Below are 24,626 nucleotides of genomic sequence, written 5' to 3'. Positions count from 1 at the left end.
CTTACTTTAAACTTACTTTAATTTAAAGTTGCTTTAAATTTAATCATTTCACAAAGCCGAGCCTTTCCAATGAAGCTGACATGGATTTGGTCCATCCGAATATTTCAGGAACTTCAAACGTGTCTTCAGCTGAGCTCCACTCCTGAGCAACAGCTACAGGAAGGAAACAGCTGCAGGAGCAGGATTTTTTAATTGATGTTTTTGTGTAAAACTGATGACGGAGGGGAGCCGAAGCCTTTCATTATTCCTACTAAAAGGAATTTTTACTGCACATCTCACATGGTCAGGTGGGAAGTTTTTCATATTTCATAAAGGAAAGACGTTTGCACACACATGGAAACAATGTTCCCAGAGAAACCGTACGGAATGATTTTTGGGGACTTGTCCGCTCACAGCGTGCTCACACACAGGTTGATGCTTTAGGCCACTCCCACAACCTGACCGACACAGAGCGCAGACACACAGAGTGACCATCCGAGTGGTTTCCTTTCATTTCCAGATGACATTTGTGTTTATTCATCTCCTCGGCTCGCTCACATAATAGAAACAATAAAAAAATAGAACTGAAAATGTACATCATACACCTGATACATAGATTTATATAGAATCTTTTTGTGTTTTTGTTTTTTTACATAGGTACAAATGTGAATTATATATAAAAAGACAAACTTATGAATTCACCTTATATTCTTTACACATGATTGAGTGAAACGTACATCAGCACAGGATGAAGAGGAGGCTTCAGGCACTTTCCTTTAACAAACAAAGACACTGCTTTCAGTTCACCTTCCTCGCCACAAACAGGAAAACACACGAGGAACACGTCAGCTGAGACGCAGGTCGGACAGACGGGCGATCCTCCTGACCGGCGGCGGCGTGGGATCTTACAGGCTGATCGTATGTTTCACGTCACGGACGACAGCTACACGTCTTCTATAAAAATGAAGCTCATAATGAAATCGTTTATATTACAGGTCATTTCAGTTTTATAAAATAGACTTTTACTGTTTCACACCTGCTGTTCATATTTATTACTGGCCAACATCACGAGACTGTAATTACTGCTCTCAGCCTACAGGTGGCACCATTTAGATTCTGACGTCAGCCATAAATCGTTACTGACATGAGAGCCTGGTGGACATCACCGGGTCATGATGTCAGCAGACGGTAAGAGAGCGTGTGGGAGGGGCCAACGTGACCCATGCAAAGAGCCAACAAAGCGTCTCGGGCGATGGGAATTTAAAAAAGTGCATTGTGGGTAAAGTTTCTAGGCCTGTGCCATCACTGGGCGGCTGCTAAAGGTAAAACAGGTTAGGGGATATGAAGGGTCGTCTTTGTACCGACATGTGACACCAGGATCATCTTTTAGCTGCGTTTAAACATTATTCTTAGACAGTTTTAATAGTCGAGAGCTTTTGGAGAGAAATCACATCGTTCCAGATGTTCTGAATAGTAGAGCGCCAGCGGATGATCTCAATGATTCGTTATTTGTTCAGACTGAAATCTTTTCTTCTGACATCGAGCGGCACGCCCGCGTCACTAAACTTCAGACCAGCTGTTGTGTTCAGCGCAGTGTCCTCGTCTGCTGCTCGACGCAGGGCTTCCTGTGATCCAGGACCTTCGATGCATCTGGAAGGTTTTTAAAGCGAGCTGCCATCACCTGCAGCATGCAGCATGAACACCCCCACTGACAGTGCCTGGGTGTCCGTGGGGGCGTTCCCGGACCACAGACTGCACACGGACCGCACCCGAGCGCATCGGATCCTACATTTGTGATTAAAGGAAACGCATCAGGTGTGATCACACTGCAAAAACTCAAAATCTTACCAAGAGTATTTGTCTTATTTCTAGTCACAATTATCTCATTACACTTAAAATAAGACAGAATCAGCTAAAGAGCAACATTTCAGTAAGCTAAAGGAACTTGTTTCAAGACAGTAAATCTTAAAACTAGAAAAAAACTAGACAATTTTCACTTGTTTCATTGGCAGATTTTTTTTACTTAATACAAGATATTTTAGCTTGAAACAAGTTCCTTTAGCTTACTGAAATGTTGCTCTTTAGCTGATTCTGTCTCATTTTAAGTGTAATGAGATAATTGTGACTAGAAATAAGACAAATACTCTTGGTAAGATTTTGAGTTTTTGCAGAGCAGGACTGAAGAAGTGCTTCACTCATCATCATTCTGTCTCTAGAAATGGTCATCATCACACTGGTCAGACCTGCTGGGTTACCTGCTCCAGTTAAACTGAAACCAGTTAAATACCCGCTGTGAAGATCAGAAACCAGAGCTCCCAGCACAGTGAAACACGTTGCACCATCAAAATGATCAAACTCAGGAACAAACTCTGCTCTACTCTGTTGAAGCAGCTTCAGTAACAACCAATGAGAGTGAAGAACAGTGCTGATTGGCTCGCTGTGGACTAGGAAATACACTAGAGCAGGGGGTGGGCAACCTCCGGCCTCCGGGTCGTATACGGCCGGCGAGACCAAAGCAATGAAATGTTTATATTTTACATACGCACGAATGAATCAAACATATCGACAGTCAAGAGATGAAACACACGGCTGCGTATGTCCGAGTCAAAATCAGGTGATGTACGCCATCACAGGATCGGCAGATGATGAAGAGTCGTGGCAGCTGTCAAGAAAACGAAGGTGGACGCTGCGTAGTCCAGGAAATGGACTAATGACGTTTTCTTTGAAGTGAAAGGCGAGCGAGTCGATGTCGAGCGCCATTACAGCTCGAAAAATGACGAGCTGCGAGAACAAATGCGCTCTCGACTCAACATGAACGCTCTTCGTTGGAGTTTGGGAGCTCAACGAGCGGCTTTCACACGACCACAGACGGACGGCGAGAATATGACACGTGCACGTTTTATGGTGAGTGCGTTAACCGTCACAAAGCTGAAACCTCGTGAGTCTTAGTAACACAGCAGCTGTGGACTTTTGTTGGTCTCTCTTTGGTTTGTGTTGACACTATGACCCTCAGAGAACTTCACATGAAACAGGCTCCCACCCCTGCTGCAGAGGTTTACCCGACAGACATCAGCTAATAGCTTCAGACAAAAGGGGCTCGACCTCTGACCCCTTAGCTTTGAGCTAAGGTTCGGTCAGCTCAGCATCAGGAGCACCGTGTTCGCTGATGCGCTGATTAACGTGATTTTTCTGGTGGCGAACAGAAAAAAGCGTTTTTTCTTCACAGCAGCGACTTTGTGACGGGTGGTGCAGCGTGTGGGTGAGCGCTACAGCAACATTCATACAGACAGACACACCCACGCATCCGGGCTTTAGGACACATGAGTGTAAAAATATAACGTGCAGACATCTGTGTAAAAGTATTGATCATGTAAGACTCTTATACAGAAGCTTCTGGACGTCGAGATGCAGCTGGAGTTATGAAGACCGACGACGACAAAACGACAACAACGTAGAAATCGCAGGGACCTCCTTCTCCCCGCTTCCTGCTGCGAGTCCTAGCTGTCACTGTGGCAGCGGCGGGGCCTCCAACGCCTTAGCCCACAGCTTTGTGTTTCCCGCCGCAGCAGCGGCAGGCCACGCCGCAGCGGTAGCACGCCCTGAGGGGGGCATAGCAGCACATGCAGGGAGTCAGCAGCGACAGGCCCACCAGCGCCGTCCAGCGCAGGCAGAAACGCTCATCGGTGGTGTCGCAGGAGCACGGGTCCGAGTAATCCCCCTCTGGATCGGACATGCAGTGGTACAGAAGGCTGTCCGCGCACCACATGAAGCTCACGCGCCGGATGCACGTCTGAATGGGGTCGGGCGCCTCGTGGCAGCGGCCCCGCCCGTTGTCCTCTTGGTTGAACATGTCCTGACAGTAAACACAGCGCGAGCGCTCCCCATCTTCCTTCCGCAGTTTGCCTTTGAGCTCCGGGGCTCGCGGCTGCACCGTCAGCACCGCCCTGTGGCCACCGCCCATCTCCAGGCAGCTGGGTTTTCCGTCGCAGCCTCGCTGCGTGTCGCAGCTCAGGGGGTATGGGTAGGCGTAGTCGCGTTTGGCCGGCTCGCTCTTGGTAAAGTGCACGCAGGTGTCCGGGTTGTGGAGCTGGGCGAGTTTGTCACGTGAGGAGTTGGCGTGGCGGTAGTCCTCGTAGCCGGTGAGCCAGGTCCGCTCGCGGGGGTTGATGCGTACGACCTCCTCGTCCTCCAACTGGAAGCTGACGTGACGAGGAAACATATGCACCGCCTGCAAGAGGAGGTGGAGCGTGTTTAAAGGCGGCGTGGGATAAAACGGTGTTTGTCTGTCACATCAGCAGAACAGTCGCTTTATCATTCTGACCAATTAGAAACGAGACTCACCTGGTCCAGGAAGTAGCGCTCAGTGGGCCGATGCTGCTCATACAAATGTCCCAGGATGCAGTGGTGACGGCGGGGTTCACAAAATGTGGGCGGGGTGAGCGCGTGCATCGCTGGCTCTCTCTTCTGGGACGAGTTGGACGAGCTGTCGGTGGCAGTCTGGAGGAGAAAAGGAGAAACGGTGTTTCCAGAGGGGGCGCTATGCAGCCTGATTAGTGTTAACGAGGGAAAGTTTCCTGAATCACCATAGTAACTGTAGCATAGTAACACATCACCTGGTCAGGAGCAGGTTAAGTTCAAAGGAGCACAGCGTTTTCATTCTTATCATTCTCTGCATGTTTTATATCTTCAGTTCAATTCAGGTTTATTTATATATATCATCAAATCACAGCATGATTTAATGACTCAATGCAGAGGTCTGTTAACACACAGAGTAAAGAAGAAACACCCAGTGCATCATGGGAATCCCCCAGCAGTCTACACCTACTGCAGCATAACTAAGGGAGGATTCAGGGTCACCTGGTCCAGCCCTAACTATATGCTTTAGCAAAAAGGAAAGTTTGAAGCCTAATCTTGAAAGTAGAGATAGCAGAGATTGAATTCTGGATTTAACAGGAAGCCAATGAAGGGAAGCCAAAACAGGAGAAATCTGCTCTCTCTTTCTAGTCCCTGTCAGGACTCTTGCTGCAGCATTTTGGATTAACTGAAGGCTTTTTAGGGAGTTTTTAGGACATCCTGATAATAATGAATTACAGTAGTCCAGCCTGGAAGTAATAAATGCATGAACTAGTTTTTCATGTCCACAGCAGGACATGAAAAACTGCGTTCCATCCATCTGTAGGACAGGAAGCACTGTGACAGCTGGTGTTGGTCTACATGTCCATTGTCCTGCGAGCGCCTTCCAAGAACTATTTTCCTCAAAAACACACCCATCCTCCTGTTCCGAACTGAAGCGATCTGCAGCCACGCTCCTTCCTCTGAGGTCAGCGTTGTAAACCGGCTGCTCACTGATGGATTACTGAATTGTCTCCAGCGCTGGCATCCTGCAGAAACAATACGCTGCTTTCTTTGAAGATGGACAGATGGGACAGAAAGGTCAGGACCTGCAGAGAGTAACTGAAAGCTCCAGGAATCAAAGCATGCACACCTCACACCTGTGTGTTACTGACAGAGCTGCAAGACTGGAAGCCGTCCTCTGTTTCGTTTATACCTGGATGAACTCGAGAGCTCGGGTCCACGGTGTCGAGGCAGGTTTGCCTTTCAGCTCCTGGAGGAGGCAGGATGGGTTTATGGGTGTTTGGCTGCTCTGAGCCTGGTTCTGCCGGAGGTTTCCTTCTGTTAAACGGGAGTTCTTCCTTCCCACTATCACCAGAGTGCTTATGCTGTATCTGTGACTAATCCAAACAGGATGGGGACATGTGCCTGGCCATAAGCAGGAAACCCACCCCTTCCCGTCCATCACACTTCCTGTGTGACATTGTAGCAAAACATTTTATATTTTCATCATGTGTGTCCTCGCAGTCAGACAAAAACAAATATACCAGCTCCAGTGACTCCTCCACAGATCCTGCCACCATCATAGCGAAGGACTGGAGGGTCACGTGACTCACCGTGAAGACATCATCGTCACCGAGCTCGGCTTCATTCTGCAGCGTGGACGAGGACGTGGTCGAGCCTGCAGTGAGACGGCAGAGAAGCTGATGAGCTACAACGTGAATGCAGATGGAGGCAGAGCTCAAGCTATCACCGCCTACCTTCGGTTAGGTCCTCCAAGGCCTTCCTCACGCCGCGATCAAAGGCGCGGGCATCGGCCGGGCTCTGGAAAGTCAGGCCACACTTCTTGTTGTCCACATTCCAGTGGTGGAAAGTGGGCGTGGCCTTCGTGTAGACCAGATCCTTCTTTAAGAAGCACTCCAGAATCACCTGATTGTTTCAAAGACATTGGACAAAAGAAGACAACAGCGTTATCGAGAAAAACGTCATGGCAACAACGAGAAACACAGACAGTGTAAAACGAGTCCTCTGACCTCAACGACTGAATCTAATAATGGAAAAAAACTACTTTGGGTTCAAACGAAAGGACTCCCACGGCCACGTTCACAAATATTTTCTATCACTCCCTTAAACTGAAGCCAAACTAATCATCAAACCTTTGAGATGCTGAAATCTTAAAAAAGAACAATTTCTCCCATATCCCATAGTTCATCTCCCGAAAACCTTTTTGAAACAAATGATGGAGGTGCAGCTGAGACGGTAGTCCAATCCCTTGGAACTGTTAGTCTGCTTGCATGTCAATCCCACTTATTTGTTCTTGCACTTGTGCTACAATCAGCCGATTTCAGAGCAAAATAGGGGCGGTCTGCGGCGTGGACGTGGAGACTACTTTGATTTTTATTGGACTAAAGGACGAGATAAAGATGAAACAACCGCAGTATGCTGCTAACACAACTTGAGCTCTTTGCGAGCACCTGCACAGACAGCATGCTAACGCTAAGCTAGCCAAGAGCCCAGAGTGATGTTAAAGCTGAGTGTATGCAGACTCCAGCCCAGCAGCCAGAGCCTGAACTTCAACAGGTCAGAGACTGATGAGCAGTTTACCTGTTCATGTTTCTACAGTAGAATCACCATGACGACCGCTTTAAAGTGTCTTTGTGCTGGTTTCCATCTTTGCTTTGTGTTCAAACCTAAACACTAAGAGAACGATCACTGTGTCATTAGGATAGAGGAGCGTGTTGGTGTGTGGGGCTGTGACCTCCAACATGCACAAACATGTGACTCACAGCAGAAAGTCTTTGATACGCTGCCGAGTCTCAAACAGGAGCCAACGAGGAATCAATCAGTGATATTGATAATGGAATCAGAATTTCCTGTGAAACTATGAAAGATTTTACTGAACCTGAGACATTTGCAGCGTGTCTTATATACCAGAGTGAAGCTTTGAATGCTCACATTATATTAATAATAATAATAATGATTACAGAGTAAGCGGTATTTGTCTCCAGAGTCAGGGTCATGTGACGCTGTCCTCTGCAGAAGCTGAGTCCTGGTTCAGAGGTCCTGGTGATGAGGGTGCGTGCCAAGGCTCGGGGCTCACCTGCTTGTCTTTAAGACGTTCTCCGTGGATTAGGAACATGTTACGTCCCAGCAGCTCGGTCGGCAGCAGTCTGCACACGCCCACTCTGCTCAGGCAGCCGTCCTGCGCCAACCAGCCGCCACTCGACTCGTCTCTGGTCATCACCACCGCTTTGACGCGCACTATGTAGCTATCACTGCAACAGAGAAACAGGAAGTCTCAGAAGGTTCAGGGTCTGTTTTTTAACCAATCAAAGCACTGCTGTTTGGTGGGGCACATGAAGTCCTGGACTGACAGCACAGGTCGCCTCGCACAGGTGTGTGTATTAATGATGGTAGCATAAAGCCGTCATTAGTTTATCAATGTACAGCTGGGCTCAGACACACAGGTGGGAGATCATGTGACCAGACTGAGCACACTCATGTCAGGACTGCTGTCCAATCAGAATGCATAACACTGATTACATGGCAAATGCGAGCGGTGTTGGACCGCCTCCTTCCCTCTGCAGCGACACACAGACTCCTGCAGTCAGAGCAACATCACGGAGGCGGGGCATGAAACCTGCCAGTGGCTAACGCCCCCCCCCCCCCAAAATAAATAAAATAAAATAAAATAAACACGAGGGCGGGATTAAAACGAGGAAAATCAAGACTCTCTCTCCTGCTTGGCTTTGGCACTCTGACATCTCTCCTACATCCTGTTTCCACGGTCACCGTGTCGCAGCCGTCTCCATTGACGACAGGATGTCAAGATGTGCTGCTGCCGACACCACATCCTCTCACACACACACACACACACACAGGTTTCCTCTGCTTTGTGATTCAGCCTGCCTGTCAAACAGATGGTGTGTGTGTGTGTGTGTGTTACTGCTGGCAAAGCAGTGATGACTCATGCCCCACACACACACACACACACACACAGAGCTGGATTTCGGTCCCTCACTGACTGATTCTCCATTTTCAGACACTTTCCCCGTTTAAAGGGACGGCGCCGTCTGCGCCTCCGTCCCTTTAAACAGAATCGGTCAGTCTGACTGCAGGAAGCAGCCACATCCTCGCTGAGCTTCCTCCGCTTTCATACGTTACCTACGTGAGAGTGAGTCACACTAACCTTCTCTGACACGATGTATTTGTCCTTCTGTGCGTCCCTGCAGGAGGAAGACAAAGACAAACACGCTGGACGTCTGATCTGAACTTTGTCACTGTGGCACTCGTAGCGCTCGATCTGAGCACTCTGAGAGCTTCCTTACTACAAGCCTCATTCACACAGGTGCTTTTTTTCTCATCACTCCCAGGATGCATCGGGGCAAACAGGGATGCAAACTTTGACATGCAGGCTGGAGCAGCTGGGAGTCAAACCCACGACCTTCTGATTGGTAGATGACCCGCTGCACCTCCTGTACCATCCCAGCTGTGCCCAAAGACAGTTCTGGTTCTCACCAACTGCACTGTGCTGCAGCAGAACCTGATTGGCCGCCTCGGTTAACTCAGAGATACCCACATTCTGCACAGGAAGTGAGGACATTAACCTGCAGCTGCAGTCACTGCTAACATCAACCACCGTGCAAGATGGGGTGAGGATGATCATGAGCAAGGTGGTGGGAGGAGCTTGTTAATGAAGACAGTGGGGACCACCGTCACCAAGACCACTGATCTGTCGTATTTGGAGAAAGGGAAACACGACTATGACCCAAAGAACATTTTATGTTTATGATTTTATGTTTGTTTGATCGTCTCCATTAAAATGAAAGTACCATAAAAATGAGTCTGTTTCTTACTTTGTAAGTGAGCAAACTTACAAATTAAATGTTGAGCAGCATGACGAGGTGCCAAAGACTTTGGATCAGACTGTCAGGTCACAGCTGACTGAAGGCTTCAGCTCTTTGTTGGCTGGTTTGGAGCATCAGTTGATAAAAGAAAATAGTCCCTCACATAACCTGGTGAAACGGGGAAGAGTTTCAGAGCTGAACAGCAGGACTGGAGGTTTGAGCATGACACCATCACAGACAAGAAGACAGCACTCTATCAGGGGATCAATACATCGAGCTCTGCTGACGACTGTTAGCGACCCACATCTGCACATCAAGCTGACATCTACACCACCCAGAACCAGGAAGGTACAGACCTTCGTGTCTTCTGTTAGCCGTCAAACACATTTTCCACTGACTGAGCCAAAAGTAGCCCAGATGAGACCCAAACGAGCCGACTGTCGTCCCCGAGAACGCCGCTGATCATCGAACATCAGAGTGCTAATCAGGAAACGTCCTGTCAGAAGAAGGCTGTGTGGTCATGACCTCAGAGGGTCTCCAAGGAGACACAAACACGTGCCAGCATTTCAGAGCAACGGCTGGAGAAAGGTCAAAGGTCACCATTAGTAACACACGTGTATTTTTTATTTCATTTTTAAGCACACCACTTTGCTGCCTGTCTGCACTCTTCACCTGTTTCAGGTAAACCAGGGCCATCATAGGTGACTCCGCCCACCACCCACACCTCCAGACCCACTACCAGCCTCGTCCTCTGGGCCACTCGGACTGTTAACAGAACCGCAGGCCGACTTCATTGAAGTAACAATAACACACCTGACTGAGTGGGACGTGGTTAACTGTCAACACTTACAGGGAGGTTTTAATCTGAAAGTACTCCGCCTGCACCTGCTCAACTTCCTGTTTTATGGACATGGTCAGAGCTGCTGTCCTCTCTCCATCACCATCATCATCATCATCACAGCTTTCCTTTCTAATGTTACCAAGTTATTAACAACTTTTTCAAACTCCATCTCGTCTACGTCACACATGATGGCCGAGGCGGTTAGCAAGAGGAGACTCAACCCTCACCGTGCGAGGCTAAATCACTGACGCTGATTACTTGCTATGGTTAGCTGTGTTTCCATACCAAGCTCGGCTACTACCTGACCAGGTGAAATAACAGCAGCTTTCAGCAACAACAGCCGACTGCAGTGACGGCTAGGGCTGCACGGTTTTACATAAAATGAGAATCAGGATTTTTTTGCTTAGAATTGAGATCACGATTCTCTCACGATTTTCTTTTCCAGTATAAATATTTATTGCACTTATTAACTGCACATCAACTTTGTAACAGTTGAGACTGAACATAAAAACAATAAATGTCTCACATTTTGTCGTTGCCGCAAAATGTTGTACTGCTTGTAATTCTGTCTCCACCGTTGCTCGACACTGCGTGTACAGAGCAGGTAGTGCAACAATAGAAAAATAGTTGCGTGACGGCACTGTGTAGTGTTTGTCTAGGGTGTTGATCATTTTCCTAAATCCCTCGTTTCACAGTGTTGATGGGAGCCATATCTTTGGTCAGGTGATAAGTGATCGCCTCCGTAATTTCTTTGTGCCTGCGGGAGTTCGACGGGTATGGGGAAGCGCTGTATAAGGTTCCCGTTATTGATGTTTGGGTGGTTCACCGGGACGGATTTTCTCCTGTCACTTTCTTGGCCTTCACAGCTTCGTCATCTCTCACGTGCTCTCTGTTGTTTTTTCCCTGCCAGCTGGCTTCGGTATTACGTGGTATAAGGCTCCGCCCTTGTCATTTGTTGAGCAGGAAGATCGTTAAATCGTTGTCATTTGGAAATGAGATCGCACATAAGTATGAATTGAGATTGCGATTTTCTAACGATTAATTGTGCAGCCCTAGTGACGGCTGGATGCACGTATTACTTGACAGGCGAGGAGCTTTGTGACAGCGCTGTCTAAGGTGAAAGATGCTTTACTTTTATATGTTTTTGTTTATGTCCGTCTGACTTGTTCTCCAGCAAGTTCAGGTTCACTCCAGTGTCGGCTCCCAGTTGGCTTCCCTGACAAACCTCCCGAACATCCTCAGCACGATCCAAACCAAAGAGCCAAGCTAGGTTTGTCTCCGTCAGGTTCAAACAGCAGTATTTGGTTTGTTTGTACTGTGAAACACTGCAGATGGTTCTGGAGTGATTACAGGAAGTTACAGCTAGCTCTAAACACCAATGAAGCAAAGAGAGCAAAGAGACAGAGTCTGTTTGTTCCAGGAGAAACCCGTTCACTGACTCTTCACCTTCCAGTCAGCTCCATCAGCTAGCATAAAACTGAAAGCTGCTATGTGGTAGGACGACTACCAAGATGAAGGATTTGCGAGCATGTGAATGATCGAGGAGGCGTAACGAGCAGAAAGCAAAGACACAATCAGAATATGAGTGCCGGACATCCTTCAGCCTTCTGTTTCATATTCAGGGTCTGACTGTTCTCCATCAGGTGGGTGGATGTGGCACCTGATTGGTCAAAGCTGTGAGGGTTATGCTGTTCTTTTGTCTCAGAGGAAAATGAGTGGCTCTCTTATTTTGAAAATTTCAGTGTTACCCAGCTGGCTCCAGCTCTTTCCGGAGCCAGCTGGGTAACAGTTCTGTAATGCTTGCTTCATGGCACTGTGGTGGTGTCGGCCAACAGACAGTTTACAGTCGTCCAAAACCTCCAACAGCATGTAGCTGGGATGGGCGCAAGGTGAATGCTGATTGGCTACAAGTGGCGGGAACAGGAGGTAGAGAAGCACGAAAACCATGAAAAACAGCACGCCAAGCTCAGACCTGCAGCTCATTGGATGACGGGACCGTCGTGGTGGACACCACCCTCACCTGGCAGCAGAGCCTCTCTGCCTGTACGGTTCAGCCCAGAACTTGCGTTAAGGCAGTAAATGAATCACAGGGCTGTAAAAGGGACCAATCACATTTGGCTCCGCCCTCCAAAGGGTCAAAAACTTGCCCCTCAAAACTTGCCACGAAGCTCGTCGACCTTGGGCTGGGAACACCGATCTGCAGATGGATTCTAAACTTCCTCACAAACAGGCCCCAGGTGGTGAGAGTTGGTAAGCACACTTCCTCATCACTCATCCTTAACACAGGTACGCCACAGGGTTGTGTGCTTAGCCCCCTCCTATATTCCCTGTTCACACACGACTGTGTTGCTAAACATGAGTCCAACATCATCATCAAGTTTGCTGATGACACAACCATCATAGGCCTCATCACAGGTAATGATGAGACGGCCTATAGAGAGGAGGTGATGGCGCTGTACGAGTGGTGCCTGGAAAATAACCTGACTCTCAACATCAGCAAAACCAGAGAAATGATAGTGGACTACCGGAAACGACCAGTCAGGGAACACCAGCCCATCCACATCAACAGTGTCAAGGTCGAAAGGGTCAGCAGCTTCAAGTTCCTTGGAGTCAACATCACTGAGGACTTCTCCTGGACCCTTCACACAGACACTGCTATCAGGAAAGCTCGCCAGCGGCTTTACTTCCTGAGGAGGCTGAGGAGGTTTGGCATGAACGCCAGCATCATCTCAAATTTCTACAGGTGTGCAATCGAGAGCTTGCTGACGAGCTGCATCACAGTTTGGTACGGAAGCTGCTCTGCCAGCAGCCGTAAATCACTACAGAGGGTGGTGAAGGCAGCAGAGCACATCACTGGCACGAGGCTTCCTGCCATTCAGGACATTTATCTCCAGCGATGTCTCCGTAAAGCACACAGCATCATCAAGGACCACAGCCACCCAGCACATCAGCTCTTCTCCTTGTTACCATCTGGCAGACGTTACAGGAGTCTGTCTGCTCGGACTACAAGACTTAAAAACAGTTTTTACCACCAAGCCATACGACACCTCAACCACAACACTTAAACACACACAGCACAGGACGCACTCAGAAGCTACCCTGCAGCTTCACAAGTACTCTGTTTAATCTGCACTGGTCACTTCACTTTATTGTTATTGATATTTATATTTAAAAAGTGCAATACTGTAATTTTCTGCTGCTCATTCCTGTGCAATATCCCATCTGCCCTCCCATCATATTTCTTTTCAAGATTTTCTTATTTAATCACTAGTGTACATATATTTATATTTATAGATACATATATATTTAGTCATCTTTTCTCTTTTACCATGTCTCTCTAATATTTTGTTCTTTACTATTTTTCTATTTGTTATTTTATTTTATTATATTATATTTTATTATATTTTTTCCTACTGTATCATGCTGCTGAGAGACCGCTGCTCGTCAAACACATTTCATTGCGATGTTGACCCTGTGCTAACTTGCATATGACAAATAAAACTGAAAACTGAAAAGTCAGACCAATTGGAGCAGGAGAGTCGTGCTGTGTTGCACCTGTGAGCACAAACTATTAACTCCTGACTATCAAATATAGATTATCAAATATGAGCCCCCCCAGACACACACACACACACACACACACACACACACACACACACACACACACCACTCTGATGTTGAGCACACTGTGGGTGGCTCACAGTGACTTTCAGTGCTCAGGATCCCACACCTTCAGCCTGAGTCCTGATTGATAATCAGCCTGTGTGTGTGTGTGTGTGTGTGTGTGTGTGTGTGTGTGTGTGCGCGCGCGCGCGCGCCGTGTGAAATCAGCGGGCCTCGGAGTCACACTGAGCCACCCTGCGCCCGCCCAGATGAGACTGAGCACGTGCAGCCTCTGAGGATGACTCATGTGATGATGGAGCCGCTGAGCTCCTGCAGCTCCATCTGAGGAGGAGGATGAAGATGAGCCCGTTTGTTCTCGTGGGTACTCACTCGTCCGGGCGCGTGTCCTCGCTCATGTTTCCCATTTCACCTCCGGTAATAAGGAGCTCCCACCGCGGCGGCGCGCGCGGTGCTCATGTTTCCTCAGCAGGAGCAGCGGCCCGGTCCTCCCCCGCTCCCTCCGCGGCTCCTCGGCGTTAATCCCGGTGAGTGTTCTCCCCCAACACCTCCTCCTCCTCCTCCTCTCAGTCCTCAGTCAGTGGAGCGCATCCAGTCTCCTTCACCTCCTTAACCTCCGCCTTTTTTGCCTTCTCGGTCACCTCCTCCTCCTCCCCCACCGGAGCGGGCTGGAATGCGGTGACCGAAAATGGAGCGCTGGTGTCGGTGCGGATGGCCCCGGACGAGCCCCATCTCCTCATTTCTCCATGTTGGATTCAGAGTCAGACGGAGAGGACTGGGAGGGGGCGGGGGAGGGGTGACGTCAGACCCGAAGGACCGCAGAGTCACGTGGCGTCACCATTTATTATTATTAATAATATTAATAATAATTGTTTACATGTTTTATGTGTTTAACGGTCTGTTAGAGTCGTTCTTTCCTTTTTTTAAGTGCAGATATTTCACTTTAAAAGCTGAGTTACTCTTCAAAATAAGAGCCCCAGTCTGCTTCCAGCTTGTGGGCACATTAATAGAAGTCTGTGCTCCAGTGCCACCAGGTGGCCGAACTGTGCAACTGCAGCTGTGTGTGTGTTAATTAGGATTAATCTGGAGCTGATTAATGAAGCAAGCGCTGAAGAGCCAAACCTGCAGTTCCTCTGACGTCCAGCAGAGGCAGCAGTGAGTCGGTCCTCATAGACTTCATGTTAAAACAATCCTGATACTCAAACTGTTTGGTCTCTGTAAATCATTTCTACCTCTACACCTGAGGATGTTTTTACAACTAACCTGTTTCTATTATTAGGGGCGTGGCTTCTTTGACTCACAGGTGAATGGTGACACAGGCAGCTGTAGCTGCTCGCTGTCTGCTGGCTTCACCTGAGCTGGACCACTGAACCATGTTTGTGCTGTTGGAGCCTTTTGGAGCCTTTTTAATGACATCATGTGACCAATAACATGGCTGCTGTGAGGTTACTGTAGTAACAGAGCGTCTGGGGAAGCGGAGCTACAGTTTGGGTACTCAGAGGCTACGGCCACATGTACCGGGGTATTTTTGAAAACGCAGATTTTTCTATGCATTTGCACCTTTCGTTTACACATAAACAGCGTTTTCGGTCACTGAAAACGGAGATTTTTAAAAACTTCTGCCAGGGTGGATATTTTCGAAAACTCCGTTTTTGCGTTTACGTGTGGACGAAGAAAACTGAGAAAACACAGCGTCAAAGGTGTGCGCCTTTTTTAACGTCACACTTTATTGTTTCGGTGAAATGAATTTCTACAATGGCGGACTTAGACAAAATACCGTTACTGTTAATTTTACTCTCTGCAGTGTTTAAATGCTTACATATACACACAGTTACTGTCCCTCCACACACAGGACTCAGTTCTGCTTCTATGCGCCAACTTTATTTACTCTTTCCCACCGAGGCTTCTAGACTTCTGATTGGCCAACATTTCTACACGGTTAGGAATATATCGCCACCTGCTGCTTTGGCATGTTCCTAGCAGCACTTTCTTTAGTTTTTGGCTTTTACGTGTGGGCAGGATTTTTTTTAAAAACGAAAACGGAAAATCTCCGTTTTCAAAAATACCCGTGTATGTGTGGACGTAGCCAGAGATTTAGGTGGACATTTTTCACAGTTCCGGGAACATTTTTCTGGGCTAACAGGCAGCTGTGTGATCTTTGCAGCACATTTCTGTTTGTAATAGCTCTAAAAAATGTAAATTCATTTAATAAAAGCAGCTGGGTCATTTTAAAATGTTCACAGATCAATGTATTATTTTTATTCTGAATAAACATCAGTTTTAAACCCGACTGAGGAAAACCTGAGTGTTTGGTAAGGTGGTCGGAAATAAACGAAGCTGTGATGACGGACGGTGAACAGCAGAGGGCGCAGTGGACCAGCAGGTGAAGCTTGGGGTTGCTTTGTTTTGACGCATGCTCAATCATCCAGGTAAATAAATCCCAAAAGTTTGAACGTGTTCACCTGGACGTTTCGTCATCATCACGTCACTCTTCAGAGTCAGCTGACTGCAGGTTTCCGCCATATAAACAGGACACAATGAAACTAGGATTTCTTTAGTTTTAAACTTAAAACCGTTTTAATGACGTCAGAACGTCACACAGGCAGCAGGCCCCGAGCGCGCAAAGTCTGACGTCAGTAGAGTCGCGCACGTGTGAGCGCACGGACGTGCACGGTCTGTCTGTTTCACTTCAGAACTGCTCCAGTGACGCGCGTCCCCGTATCTGTTTGACAGCCTCGGGCACGCGCAGGGAGTCTGCTCCTTTAAGTGGGGGGAGCGGCCCTCCCTCCTCCCTGCTCGGCCTCATCGCGGAGCTGCGATGAGGATTTGAAGGCTCGGAGCTCCGCGGGCGGCTCGGCGTCACCTCAGCGCCGCTTTGGAGTCACTGGATCGGACCGGCCGCTCACCGACCCGCCGCTCGGTCTGCTGGAGCCGGAGGCCCGGAGCAGGACCGCGTGTGTCCGCGGAGGGACCCCGCTCCTGCTCGGGCTTGCGCTGGGAGGCTCGCGGACGGGATTCGGAATCCGGGACCGGGACCGGGACTTGGATGCGTGTTTGGCCCCGCGGGAGGCAGCGGGAGTCCGCGAGGAGAGCCGGGGCCGATGGCGCAACGGGTGGGTAAAAACGGAGCGCGGAGGCACGCGCTGCTTTCAAGAAAACCCCGCGCGACACTTTTCATCAAAGTCGTCGAAAAACAAAGAAAAAGTTTCAGAAAGTAAAAAAGTTTCACTGCGAGAAACGTGACCGTGGAAAAGGTCACGAGGAAATAAAAATACCGTTTTATTTTTACACATTTAAAGTTTTGTTTTATTTTGTTTTTAAAGATTTAAAGTCTCATTTTAATTTAATTTAGTTTTTAAAGCAGAACTAAGAAGTGCGGCGAAAATAAGAATCAGCGGATTAATAAAAGCGGTAAATCCGGATGTTTTCATTGAGCTGCTGCTTTATGGAGATAAATCTGATATCCGAGATTATTCTAAAAAAAACAAACAAAAAAACAAATTAATTCTTTTCTTTTATTATTTTTTTTTTTTTGAACGAACGAGAATTTCGTTTCGTTTTGTCTTTTTCTCAAACTCGGTAAATTAAAAAAAACGAAAACGGAAATTATTTAAAACTAAAAAAGGTTTTTTATAGTTTATTTTAATATTCTTCTATTTTTAACATTAAAAAACAACAACTGCAACAACAACAATAATAATATAATAATAATATGGTAATAATGTAACAATAATAATAATAATAGTCCTTTAATTCGAGAAAATGGTAACTTTGGTGTGTTTGATTAAATTATTTTAACGCTGAATCATAAACAGATTCTTGCTGACAAACTTTGGTGAAACTTTATAAATTGAATCTTTTGCTCAGGATTATTTTTATTTTTACGATTTGTAATTTTTTCGTGATCTGAAGTTTTTTGTGATTCAGAAACTTTCAAACCTTTTTTCAGCTGAGTGTTTGTATTCATAATATTTTGGCCACAGCCTGTGCACGTGCAAGTGTGCGCGCACGAGTTGTTGCAGTTTTGATGCACGTAAACGGGGGTGGACAGAATAATAGGAACACCTGCTGAGTCAAATCTGACGTGACTCAAACTTTGAGTTTTGGGGCTGAAGCGTCTCCAACATCTGGAAAAACGTCTGGATCGGAGCAGGGGGGTGGACAAAAAAACAGGAACACCTGCAGTTGCTGTTTTTCAGCGTTTCTGATTGTTCTGTCTGACTGGACGGAGGAGGAGGTCAAAGGTCACACCTCTCTTATCTGTGTTTTAGTATGAAGAGCTCGCCCACTACGGGCTGGAGGTGGTGGGTGGGGTGTATGGAGACCCTCCCCACCACCACCCTCACGCTGCTGCAGCTGCACGTTCCCTGCAAGCGGTTCACCTGGCCGCCGCCGCCACCTACCCTCCACACCAGTACGCCCAGTCCACTCACAGCAGTGGCGGCAACATGGCCACCACAGCCGGGGACGCCGTCAAGAGGGACAAAGACGCTATTTACGGGTAAGGACATGTTCACGGTTTAACCACACAGGAGCTCATTCAGCAAGTTCTCACACACACACACACACACACACACACACACACACACACACACACTCTGACACACCGACGCTGACCCACTAAGGATCCTTCGTCTCTGCTGTGCTGCAGCGTTTCTGTTTGTGTGTCTAAATAAACTGGTGCCTGAAGCAGCGTGTGTGTGAGAGAGAGAGAGTGTGTGTGTGTGTGTGTGTTTCTCTCACCAACACTGTAATAACTCACAGACGTTTCACTGTGAGACAGTAAAGTCCGAATGTTTCCTCAGCCTTTACTCACAAAACTAAATTCATATTTTTATAAAAACATATAAAAGTTTTTTGCGCGGCTCAGACTGAGAACATTTCAGCCTCACTCGCCCAGACGTCTGCGTCTGCACGCCGAACCCCAAAAATCTTACAGCACTGCCATCAGAGTGTGTGTGTGTGTGTGTGTGTGTGTGTGTGTGTGTGTGTCCCAGCATGTTCCTGATATTTTTGAGAGTTTTCATAATAAATAATAAAATAATAAAATGAATTTCTAACAAACGTGTTCGTCACAGCTTTGCTGTTAGTGGAGGTGAAAAAGTTCAGAGGTCGTTTTCAGCTGGAGTAAAAATCCACGAGGAGTTTGGACGATGACCAAACGAACGCAGCACACACGACGTGTTTGGAGTTTATGAGCGCCTCGTGTTTCTCAGCTGCATTTGTATTAATGACCCTGCACGGGACGGCTGCAGCTGGCTCTTTGATTTCTTTAGATTTATTACATCAGTTTGTCTTCACAATGAAAAAAAACATATATATGTGTGTGTGTAAAATGTAGGCACTTAAATATCTTCTAATCTGTAGAAACGAGTTTTTAAAATGTTAAATATTATTTTGTTTAATTAAAGTTTTAAAAACAATAATTAAACAATTGTAAAACATTTTAATAAGTTAAATAATAAATTATGAGAATCACTGTTTTTATATTTTTATATTTTTACATTATATTTAAAGCATCTGCCCAACATATTTTCATAGTCTGAGGTTGAGCGCTCGAGTTTGATCCTGTCACAAACGTCTTCACTGCACTATTTAAATATGTTCATGATCAGCTGTTATTTTGTACCTAAAATGCCAGAAAACTAAAACTTTCAAATCTAATTTTAATCAGCTGTTATAAATGACAAATTAATAGTTCAAAATTAATAATTAATTTTGCTGTTAAAAAACAATTCAATTACGTTTTGTACTAAAATATAACATCATGATTTGTGTGTTTGACTTTGTTTTAATGTTGTGTGTTATGACCTGTATTGATTACTAAGTGCTGCTGTTTCAGTGTTGATCAGTGACCTGTTTTCCTTCCTCGTGTATCACATGTCAGCGTTGAGCTGTAGAGATGATGATGAAGCTGTGGCAGCAATAATGAGACGGCTCCTTCTGTTTTAACCACAGATGGTATCAAAGGTGTGAATTTTAAACCTGCAGGAGCTGACCCGTTTGGACTCTGCAGACTCTCCTAGTCTGGGCGCCTGCGGCACTTTTGTTTAACTGAGTTGTTTCTTTGTTTTGTGTTGTAGGTTAGTGGGAATCATTAAAATATCTGTCTGTCTGAAACAGCTAACAGATCATCTGCAGAGGAATGGCTTATTTGAAGAGTTTCAGTCAGGTTTCAGAGCTCATCACAGCACAGAAACAGCTTTAGTGAAGGTTACAAATGATCTTCTTATGGCCTCTGACAGTGGACTCATCTCTGTGCTTGTCCTGCTAGACCTCAGTGCTGCGTTCGATACTGTTGACCATAATATCCTATTAGAGCGATTAGAACATGCTGTAGGTATTACAGGTACTGCACTGCAGTGGTTTGTATCATATCTATCTAATAGACTCCAATTTGTTCAAGTAAATGGAGAGTCCTCTTCACACACTAAGGTCAATTATGGAGTTCCACAGGGTTCAGTGCTAGGACCAATTCTGTTTACATTATACATGCTTCCCTTAGGCAGCATCATTAGAAGACATAGCATAAATTTTCACTGCTATGCAGATGACACGCAGCTCTATCTATCCATGAAGCCAGGTAACACACACCAATTAGTTAAACTGCAGGAATGTCTTAAAGACATAAAGACCTGGATGGCCGCTAACTTTCTGCTTCTTAATTCAGATCAAACTGAGGTTATTGTACTCGGCCCTGAAAATCTTAGAAATATGGTATCTAAGCAGATTCTTACTCTGGATGGCATTACCTTGGCCTCCAGTAACACTGTGAGGAACCTTGGAGTCATTTTTGACCAGGACATGTCCTTCAACGCACATATTAAACAAATATGTAAGACTGCTTTCTTCCATTTGCGCAACATCTCTAAAATTAGAAATATCCTGTCTCAGAGTGATGCTGAAAAACTAGTTCATGCATTTATTACTTCCAGGCTGGACTACTGTAATTCTTTATTATCAGGATGTCCTAAAAACTCACTGAAAAGCCTTCAGCTGATCCAAAATGCTGCAGCAAGAGTCCTGACAGGGACTAGAAAGAGAGAGCAGATTTCTCCAGACTGAATCTGTTGATGACATCAGATTTTTACAGTTTGTAGATGCAGTTTTGTGTTGACTCTCCACTATAGAGGTCGGCTAACTTCAGTTAGGTTGGTAAGAAGAAGTTTCATAAAAGTATATTTGAGCAGTTCATCGCCCACAGACCATTCCTGATTGTAACACTCTGAAATGAATCTTAGAGTTTGGTCTTGTCTGTCTTACATTTTTCGCACAGTCACATGTTTCCTTGTGTGAATTTCCTGCCACCTAAAAGTCGTTACTCCATTTGTGCTCGCTCCTCTCCTGTACCTAGCTACATGCTAGCACTGCGACAGCAGAGAGCTTTAGAAGTTATCATTAAAATATTAAAATCTGCCTTCTGCTGATGGATGAGCGGTTTGGGTCGACATTGTCCAGTCCCTTTTTCAAAGTCCCACTCCTCCTCTGCTGTTTGAGCTCCTTGTTTTACTTCTGTGGGAGATTCAGTCACGCAAAGATTCATGCCTCCCCCAAACAGCGAGGCTGCACTGCTGTAAAGTTTTCAGTGTGCTCGGCTAAAGAGGCCATGGTATTCCTGAGTGCAGCGTAAGCAGACACAAACACACAGAAAGTCTGAAGAAGACCGAGCAGCTCCTGCAGGCAGCCTCCTCGGTCTGCTTCCTGCGGCCGAAGCGAGCTCACAGGGATCCTGGAAAAAGCTGAAGAATGAGATGAAAAAGCCGCGGTGAGCTTGAAGACTGGAAGGAGAAAAATGGACTAACTTCCTGTGAAGAAGACACGTTTAAAGTGAAACCGTGCACAGCAGTGTGTGACAGATTTGTCTGATAGAGTTTCAGCAGCAGGAAACATGTTGGAGCTCCGTCTGACCTCCTCCTCTGTTCCTCCTGCAGACATCCTTTATTCCCGCTGCTCGCACTCATCTTTGAGAAATGTGAACTGGCAACCTGCACGCCGAGGGAGAGCGCCGTGGCCGGGGGAGACGTCTGCTCCTCCGACTCCTTCAGCGAGGACATCGCCGTCTTCTCCAAACAGGTGAACAGGAAGTGGTGGTTCATGTCTGAACATGCACATCAAGGTGGAGGGTTCGTGGAGAAGAAGCTAAAGCTCCAGCAGCAGTGTGACTGAAGCTTTAGCTTCTGCCACCTGAGAAAGTCTCATTCATCCCACCTGCTGTGACTTTTTAGTCTATGGAGACAAAATAGGACGTTTAAACACTTCAGAGGATTTTAAGCCAAGCGTGATGAGCGTGCGTCACCGGGATGAGCTCTGCAGGTTTCCCATAATCATCCTCGTATGTCTGTGTGTGCAGATCCGCTCGGAGAAGCCGCTGTTTTCATCCAACCCAGAGCTCGATAACTTGGTGAGTCATTTAAAGTGAGACTGAAGTAGCTGCAGGTAGCACACTTTCAGCCTAACTGGCCTCTGAGCCCCTATAAAGCCCAGTCATGTAGTCCCGGGGGGAATACCAGCACTTCAAAGGTAATGGGATCATGCTGGAACATCTGGGATTTAATGTCATACGGTATATCTGACAGTACAGGAGAGCAGCGGTGCAGTGCGTATGCTCTGTATGTGTGCATTTATGAATCTGTGTTTCTCGCAGATGATTCAGGCGATCCAGGTGCTGCGTTTCCACCTCCTGGAGCTGGAGAAGGTCGGTCTAACTAACCAACATCTGCTGCCATTAGAGCGTGCCGCTAATCCCGGCTTAATCCTGCCGTCGTCACTGTGTTTCATTTAAACTTTACAGGTTTTGTTTGCTTATTGTGGTTTTTTGGTGGTGAAAGCATCTCCACGTCAGGCCCGCCTCTGCATTTTATTTCCAGGTTCACGAGCTCTGCGATAACTTCTGCCATCGATACATCAGCTGTCTGAAAGGCAAAATGCCGATCGACCTGATTATAGACGACAGAGACGGGAACAAGTCAGATGGCGAGGATTTTGTCAGGTCGTCGGCGAACCTCGTGGATCGGGTGAGCTCGCTCAACTTGTGAGGCACAACATACGTCGTCTTCTCCCGCTTTATTCAGACGTTATTGTACAGATGTGGAGGTTTGGGGATAGTTTCACCTTAAATTTACTGAATTTTAAAGATCAAATCCTGATTTTGTTGTAGCTCATGTAGAGTTTAGGGTGGAGTCAGAAATATTCCTGTACGTCCTGTTATGGACGCATGAAGTGAAGGCGGTGATTTTCCCTTTAATGTCGCACACATCCGAGCTCTGAGGGATTTCCACAGCACAGGAAATGATTTCAGATGCTCACAAAACTTAAAGCATCTTCATTCATCCTCACGCTTTTTCATAAGACGCAGAGGAACAAAAGGCTTCGAGCTTACGACCGATTTCGTTCCCACCTGAAAGATCAGATCAGTCCTCTGTTGGTGCCTTTGTCAAGGATCCTTGGAAGCACTGACTGTACATAGAGCAGTGTTTTCAGGGAGGCCGAGGTGGCTCAGTCTCACCAACATTTGATTAGTGTCGACACCAGACGTGTCGAGCGGCACTTCAACTCTTTAGCCCTTCAGGCTACGTCCACACTAATGCGTTTTCGTTTGAAAATGCATCGTTTTCTCTGCGTTTTGGCCTCCCGTCCACACTGAAGCGGCGTTTTCGCTCAAGGAAAACGCCGCGTTTTGAAAACGCTCTTGAAAATGCATACATTTGAAAACGGTGCTTTCGTGTCGCAGGACAGCGAAAACGGTACTTTTTGAAAACGATGACATATGTTAGTCATGTGATGCAGTCATGTGACCAATTAAACTAAGATAGCGGAGAGCATTATACAGCATTGTTTTGTTTGACAGCCCTATTAAAGATTAATATCAGTCTGTGCATGCTCCAGACAGCTTTTCTTCAAATTCTTTAACTCTCACTCGCTTTTGCAACTTTGTACTTTTGTGTTACTCGCAGCAACAACTCCACCTCATTGTTAGTCCATTTAAAAAACTCGGTGCTTTTCCGCCACATTTTGCCGCGACGTTTCAAAGAGCCGGAAAGTAAATAAACGGCAGACAGAAACAGGAAGGTTGAATCGTCTTGCACTTCACGCATGCGCAGGACTGAAATGTAAGCGTTTTCGGCCGTTTCAATGTGGACGCGCAACTCTGTGAAAACGACTAAAAACGATAAATGGTAAATGGCCTGTATTTGTATAGCGCTTTACTCAGTCCCTAAGGAACCCAAAGCGCTTTACACATCCAGTCATCCACACATTCACACACTGGTGATGGCAGCTACATTGTAGCCACAGCTGCCCTGGGGCGCACTGACAGAGGCGAGGCTGCCGGACACTGGCGCCACCGGGCCCTCTGACCAAGTATGTCAGTGTGGACGCGGAGACGAAAACGCCGTTTTCAAATCTATCTGGGCTAGTGTGGACGTAGCCTCAAACTCAGAGAACAAAGCTCCACTTTCCTTGTCAAGTTCCTCGCCTCCTTGTTTCCTTCCCTTCTGTTTGATCCTTCCTGTTTCCCAGACTCATGTTCATGTTTAGTATGTTTTAGTACTTGCATGTTTCAGCCTTAAGGTTTCACTTGAATAGTTTTTGCTGGTTTTCTTCTCTGTCTTCAGTCCTCTGTGTGTATAAATAGTCCAGGCTTCCCGATACTCTGAGTCTTAAACCCTCGCACGAACCTGACGGCGTGAAATATCTTAACCATGACGAGTGCGTGTTAAAGCAGCAGCTCCAAATGGACAGCTTGCGTCATTGGCAGAGGTGAAGGTGTTTGCGGGAGCGTCGGATCCAGGTGGAAACAGACCTGATGAATGTTTGTAGTTTCTCGCTTCGGCAGGTTTCATGGAGCAGAGATCACGACAACTCTGCGTCAATCAGGTCGACCGGGACGCCGGGACCAGCCAGCGGAGGACATGCGTCCCATAGCGACGACAACAGCAGCGAGCCAGGTACACGTGGAGACCAAAGACACACCCCGTCGTCAGACGCGGTTCAGGAAGGCCTCTGTG

General features: G+C 46.8%; 2 protein-coding genes across 3 annotated transcripts in view; one reads left to right on the top strand and one right to left on the bottom strand.

Annotated features, from left to right (window-relative positions):
• Positions 1 to 3,231: 3,231 nt before the first annotated feature.
• On the bottom strand, positions 3,232 to 14,374 carry spred2a (sprouty related EVH1 domain containing 2a). Its single transcript, XM_031739456.2, has 6 exons — positions 13,993 to 14,374; positions 7,412 to 7,586; positions 6,072 to 6,240; positions 5,928 to 5,992; positions 4,321 to 4,476; positions 3,232 to 4,207 (listed from the first exon to the last, which is right to left on the bottom strand). Exons 1-6 carry the CDS (start codon positions 14,025 to 14,027, stop codon positions 3,515 to 3,517), a joined length of 1,293 nt encoding a protein of 430 aa, XP_031595316.1. The 5' UTR covers positions 14,028 to 14,374; the 3' UTR covers positions 3,232 to 3,514.
• A 2,027-nt stretch (positions 14,375 to 16,401) lies between these two features.
• meis1a (Meis homeobox 1 a) overlaps positions 16,402 to 24,626 on the top strand; it is a 22,950-nt gene continuing 14,725 nt past the window's right edge. The window contains exons 1-7 of one of the 2 annotated variants that reach the window (XM_039613645.1): positions 16,402 to 16,733; positions 17,892 to 18,121; positions 21,552 to 21,693; positions 21,971 to 22,021; positions 22,265 to 22,315; positions 22,488 to 22,634; positions 24,455 to 24,566. In XM_039613645.1, the coding sequence (XP_039469579.1) occupies positions 16,722 to 16,733; positions 17,892 to 18,121; positions 21,552 to 21,693; positions 21,971 to 22,021; positions 22,265 to 22,315; positions 22,488 to 22,634; positions 24,455 to 24,566 (745 nt within the window). In that variant the 5' untranslated portion in view covers positions 16,402 to 16,721. The remainder of the gene's footprint in view (positions 16,734 to 17,891; positions 18,122 to 21,551; positions 21,694 to 21,970; positions 22,022 to 22,264; positions 22,316 to 22,487; positions 22,635 to 24,454; positions 24,567 to 24,626) is intronic. The other variant, XM_031739453.2, reaches the window with a different exon arrangement.

The sequence above is a fragment of the Oreochromis aureus genome, linkage group 6 (genome assembly GCF_013358895.1).
Source record: "Oreochromis aureus strain Israel breed Guangdong linkage group 6, ZZ_aureus, whole genome shotgun sequence".
Classification (NCBI taxonomy): Eukaryota; Metazoa; Chordata; class Actinopteri; order Cichliformes; family Cichlidae; genus Oreochromis; species Oreochromis aureus.
This window is presented reverse-complemented; position numbering and strand designations above follow the sequence as displayed.